Raw genomic sequence first — 6,000 nt, forward strand, 5'->3', positions numbered from 1 at the left:
CCGTAGAGAGCCACCGGAAGAATCAATGTTTTATACAGGGCGAATTTTGTTTCCGTTTGCAAGCTGCGGGACCTAAGCTGGTTACGTAGTCCGTAAAAGGCCGTATTCGCAGCCGCAACACGTCTTTTCACTTCGCGGGAAACGTCATTGTCGCATGTCACAAGTGTTCCATGGTAATTAAATTCTTCAACAGCTTCAAACACATCCCGATCAAACACTACCTCAGCACCTAAACCACCATGCCTGACTCTATCTCTGCCTGCAACCATGTACTTCGTTCTGGTAGTATTAATGGTCAGGCCAATCCTCGCTGTCTCCCTCTTCAGAGGCATGAAGGCCTCTTCCACTGACCTGCGATCGATTCCAATTAGGTCTATATCGTCCGCAGAGCCAAGGAGCATGTGCGACCTTGTGATAATAGTGCCATTTCTCTGCACGGCAGATCTCCTAATAGCACCCTCGAGTGCAATGTTGAACAGTAAATTCGAAAGTGCGTCTCCATGCTTCAACCCGTCTAACGTGACGAACGAGTTTGACACCTCGTCTGCGATCCGAACATTTGATTTCGAACCATCCAGCGTAGCACGTATCAGCCTAATTAGTTTCGCTGGAAAACCATGTTTAGACATTACCTGCCAAAGCTCATTTCTTTTCACTGAGTCGTACGCCGCCTTGAAATCAATAAACAGATGGTGAGTCTGCAAGTTATACTCCCGGAATTTGTCTAGGATCATTTGCAAGCTAAACATCCGGCCCTCATGAAAACCAGCTTGGTATTCGCCGACGAAGGACTCCTCGAGCGGTCGCAATCTGTTAAACAGGATGCGCGACAGAATTTTGTACGCCGAATTCAGCAGGGTAATTCCTCTTTAATTGGCACACTCCAGTCTATGTCCTTTCTTGTAGATAGGGCGGATGAGGCCATCCAACCAGCCGGTGGGCAATTTTTCATCCTCCCATACCTTCAGAAGTACTCGGTGGATCGACTGGTAAAGCTGCTCGCTTCCGTGCTTGAGAAGCTCGACCGGGATCTCGTCCTTCCCAGCAGCCTTACAGTTATTCAGCTCGCTGACAGCCTTTTTAACCTCTCCTATGGTCGGTGGGTCCACAGCTTGATCGTCGTCATCTATGTTCACCTGTTCCTCGCTATATTTTCATTCTCACCGTTCAATAATTGCTGAAAGTTCTCCTTCCACCTGGCAGCCACCGCCGTTTTATCGGTCAGCAAATTCCCTTCTCGATCATTGCACATGGCGGGCACTGGTACGGTATTGTGCCGTGCACCATTGACCGTTGCATAGAATCTCCGCATATCATTCCGGTTCATGCTTTCTTGAGCGTCAGCTACCACACTTTCTTCGTGCTGCCTTATTTTTCTATGGTGGATTCGCTTTTCTTCGGCTCTCACTGCCCTGTACCGCTCTCTGTTCTGTCGGGTACCGGCCACAAGCATACGGCTTCTGGCGACATTCTTCATGTCTGTCGCTACTATCTGTGCTGGAACTAATAATCGGAGTTTCGGAGATCTCTTCCATGCTGATAGCGATAAAGTTTTGTGAAAATACAATATAAATTATTGCTTGTGTTTTAGTACGAGCCAAAAGGTTATATTACCAAATCATAATCGTCAAACATTGATTGAACCTAAAGGTGCTGTGGCGCCTTCCACAAATTACTTAACGCTCTAGGGGGAGGATGGGGAGAAGGCTCAAGCGTTAAGGCTTATAAAAAAAAATCAAACAAAAAGCGTTACGGAGGGGGGAGGGTGTCGAAAATTCCCATCTTTTGCGTTGCGTATTAAATGGACGCTGCCTGTGATACAGTATGAAACGCATCCCAAACTTTCTATGCAGCTGAAGTCGATTTCTGAATCACAATACTCGATATGAATTTTGAGATAGATGCCATTTGAACATTCTGTCTGTGTTTGGTATTTGGGTAGCTTTTCCAAATTCGAAATATATTTAAGGCTTAAGAATCCACCATTCAAACATCAGCAATCATCAAAAACGATAAACCAGTTTTTTCGTTCATATTTAAAGAAATTCTCATGAAAATCTATCATTGCGATCCAGATGGCACGTGTAATGCAATGATAGATTTTCTAAATGCCCAAATTTTGAGCAAAAAACTGATTTTGAAAATTTGTAATATGATAATGGTTATTTTCCTCTTAACATTTCACGGCGTTCGCCAAACAGGACAAAACTTGATATGAAAAGTAGTGTTATGTACAAACTTCGTTAAACCACAAAAAAAAAACTTCCCAAGCAACATTAATAGTTGAATAACAGTTTATTTTGTTGGAGTACACTCAAAAGTGATTATGTCCACTCTTATTCAGCCAAAATGTTTTTTGGGTTAGACTTCGAAGAAAAAGGATAAGAAAATTATTACATGTTTTACCAACATTTTTTAGAGGATTCCTTTGAGAAAATAATACACCAAACGCTAGAGAAAAATCAATTAGATGTTTATGACACCCTTTTTCCACACTACAGCTATTTTGGAACGCCGGTTGCCAACTAGTGGCTCTGAACTATCAAACCCTGGATTTGGCTATGCAACTCAATCTCGGCCTGTTCGAATACAATCATCGGTGTGGATTTCTGTTGAAGCCGGAATTCATGCGGAGAAAGGACCGCCGATTGGATCCATTCGCCGAAAGTACCGTGAGTAGATTTGAACAGTTTTACGCATCAATGCATTTCTGATTAATGGTTTCATTTTGAATCCAGGTGGACGGCATCATCGCTGGTACGGTGATTGTGACGGTAATGTCCGGACAGTTCCTAACAGATAAAAAAGTCGGAACGTACGTAGAGGTGGACATGTTTGGCCTACCGGCGGATACGGTGCGGAAAAAATTTCGAACCAAAATAGTGCGCGACAATGGCATTAACCCAATTTACGGCGAGGAACCGTTTGTATTCAAAAAGGTAGTTCTTCCGGAACTAGCTAGCATTCGAATAGCCGCCTACGAAGAAGGTGGAAAACTGATCGGACATCGGGTTTTGCCCGTGATCGGCATGTGTCCCGGATATAGGCATCTAACGCTGCGAACGGAAGTGGGTCAACCAATAACGCTGGCAACACTGTTTCTGTCCATAGTGGTGAAGGATTATGTTCCGGATGGATTGTCTGAACTTGCAGAAGCTTTGGCCAATCCAATAAAGTACCAGAGTGAGTTGGATAAGCGTTCTGAGCAGCTGGCGGTGCTTCAAGAAGATATGGAACCAGAAGAAGAGGAAGAATCATGTAAGATTATCAACTGTATAGTTATGGTAGTGGGTAGTATAAGTTTGCTTTGCGTGTAGGTTTTTGTGTTGCTCGATTTTTATGTTTGTTATCGGTGTCTTCTTTTCGTTTTCTGTCCTTATGCATCAAATTGCAGTTGTAATTGTATCTTTAGGTCCAAAAAAGGATACGCTAAAATCTAACGATAATGCTAGCAGTAGTCCGTTACACAGGCCCAGTGCACACCATGTATCTGCTCTGGCTGCTGGGGCAGCTGCTTCCACCGATAGCGATCACGAACGCGAAACTCCTCTGGAAATGATCTCAAAGGTTGTGGCTTTGCCCGTAGCGCAACCATCGCTAGAACAAACTAGTCCTCTATTAGTGAAGCAAGCGACCATTCAACAGCAGCAACATCCACTACAATCTGAGAAGCAACAATTGTCGTTTCATGCTTCTGATCATGCGGATGCTCCTAAGATTGTGGCGGAACCTTTGGAGAAGATTTTCGAAGACAAGCAAGTTCGAAAGAAACGGGATGCTCTGGAGAAGGAATTGAAAGCACTGAAGAAAAATCACGACAAGGAGAAGATCAAAGTGACGACGCAGAAAAGTGGAGATCTGACTGAGGGAATCAAGAAGAGCAAATTTGGTATGGGAAATAAGTTAGTCAAACGGTTTAGCAGTAAGAATATGGCCGATATGAGCATTCGGATACCGCCCTGTGCGACGGATGCAGACTCATGTGATAACAGCGCACAAGCGGAGCGATTGAAACAAATTTGTCGTGACCATGCGAGTAGCTACCAGGAAGTGCTGGAGAAGTACCATGAAGTTATTTACAATCTCGTTGAAGATTTGCTACGACAATCACAGGAAAGTCAGATGAAACAACTGAAGGTGATGGCAAACATAATTAGGAGGTAATAAGATTACTATAAGGTAATTATTTTTAGGCACAACATGAACGAGAGACTAGCGAGGTAATGAGGCATCTACAGCTATCCAGGAAGAATGAAGTGAAGCAACTTGCTCAAGTGCACAAAGATAAGGACGAACTGGAGAGGTATACCTATAGCTTTTGCCAACGAACTTCGTTGGTGCTCTATTGATCATAATGGAGACGCGTGGTCGTTTTTATTTAAAATTGTACGTTTTATTTTCAGAATGAAGCGAGAGGTTGACTCAACGCTGGTGGAGAAAGGCGTAGCCGAACGCGTTCGATTGACTGCGATGTACACACGAAAGCAAGATGAACTTCAGCGACAACATGAAGCTGTTAAGCAAGGGCTCGAGGAACATCGAGCAAAAGTATGCATTTTGGAACAGTTTCTGTTTTCTAGCAGAGTTACTAATGAGTTTCTTTCCCACAGGCCAAAGCGATGCTCGAGAAGGAGGCAGAATCTCATGCGTGTATATCGGAAACCTTTCTGGCGCATCTCAACACCAGCACCAGTACAACCAGCTGCTCATCGGTGGGAACGGTGCCGACGACTTCGATTTCCAGTGGAAACCTGTGCGCCAGTGCTGGTGGGCCCATTACAAAGTCCGTTTCCTCCTCCTCGAACGCACACGAAAACAACGTTAACAATACTCACGTACATTTTGCGGAGTAAGCATCGGTTTGATCTAGTCATTATTAGTGTTAAAAGTTATTCAAGTGCAAGCAATCTACTAGTTTGGGAGACTGAAACGTGAATAGTTTGATTGACGTTGAGAAGTTGCACATTGGTTAGGAAACAGTAATCTCTAATTCAAATTGACTGATAAGATAATCGGAAAGATTAACGTGTAACTTTGGTAGATTTATGATTGATATTTGGTGAAGCATTTGCTATCTCCAGTATTTGTGCAACAGAAACAATTCCAATTGATTTATGTTTAACAGAAATCTTTGGCCTAACTAAACTAATTTTCATCTCAACCGTTGAATAATTACATATTAGCATCTCTATTGTGTATATTTGAATTACTGCGTTAAAGTTTTGTGAGTTTGTCGTCAAATTTGTGTACGCTTCAGGATAGAGTGCTTCGTGAAGCCCAAGCAGGACAGTTCGGTTTTGCGTCGTCCGATAGATTTAGCTCACGTTTTCGCGCATGTTTTCGTCGCCGGAGATTTTTTTTCTGTTTTGGAGCGTCTTGCTGGGTAGTGCTTCGTGAAGCCCAAGCAGGACAGTTTTTACATTCAGAAATGGAATAGTGAAAAGTGAAAAATGAAAAAGTGATTTGTTTGATTTGTGTCCTCAGTACTGTTGGTTTTTGGCTGCCCTAAGTTCACCGAACCATCCGGAGGTGACAGGCAGCACATAAATTTAGAGAATCAATCCGGTGAGTTTGTTCCAGTATGATACTTTTTCTTTTGTGAGCCTTCCGGATCGTTTTTGTCCGCGTCGTGGAACTTCTGATCGTTTCTTGAACGGAAAATGTTATTTTCGGAGTTTGATAATTATGTTCAGATTGAGCATTCTGTCCGGGCGGGTGGATGCTTTTTAACCGTTCGATGACCCTGGAGGGATCGATTCTGCTTTTCGTATAATTTTGAGCAGAAAAACCGACTGTGGTATCCTGGGGTGTTTAGTTTGAACGCGCTTCCTTTCGTTTTTCGATTATCTAAAAATACAGTACCACCCAGTACAGTTTTTCAATGGGCACAGTACAGTTTTTCAATAGGCGTGTTTTTTTTTTTTTTTTTTACGCGTATTTTATACAATCCGATGACCCTGGAGGGATCGGTTTTGCTTTTTACTGGTTATTGAGCAAAAA

General features: G+C 43.1%; 1 protein-coding gene across 5 annotated transcripts in view; it reads left to right on the top strand.

Annotated features, from left to right (window-relative positions):
- The window catches only part of LOC5572902 (1-phosphatidylinositol 4,5-bisphosphate phosphodiesterase classes I and II), a 235,407-nt gene extending 230,288 nt beyond the window's left edge, over positions 1-5,119 (top strand). For 4 of the 5 annotated variants that reach the window (XM_021847049.1, XM_021847048.1, XM_021847051.1 and 1 more), the window contains exons 15-20: positions 2,502-2,672; positions 2,739-3,258; positions 3,395-4,137; positions 4,194-4,303; positions 4,404-4,548; positions 4,611-5,119. In XM_021847049.1, the coding sequence (XP_021702741.1) occupies positions 2,502-2,672; positions 2,739-3,258; positions 3,395-4,137; positions 4,194-4,303; positions 4,404-4,548; positions 4,611-4,853 (1,932 nt within the window). In that variant the 3' untranslated portion in view covers positions 4,854-5,119. The remainder of the gene's footprint in view (positions 1-2,501; positions 2,673-2,738; positions 3,259-3,394; positions 4,138-4,193; positions 4,304-4,403; positions 4,549-4,610) is intronic. The other variant, XM_021847052.1, reaches the window with a different exon arrangement.
- The last annotated feature ends 881 nt before the right edge of the window (positions 5,120-6,000 follow it).

The sequence above is a fragment of the Aedes aegypti genome, chromosome 2 (genome assembly GCF_002204515.2).
Source record: "Aedes aegypti strain LVP_AGWG chromosome 2, AaegL5.0 Primary Assembly, whole genome shotgun sequence".
Classification (NCBI taxonomy): Eukaryota; Metazoa; Arthropoda; class Insecta; order Diptera; family Culicidae; genus Aedes; species Aedes aegypti.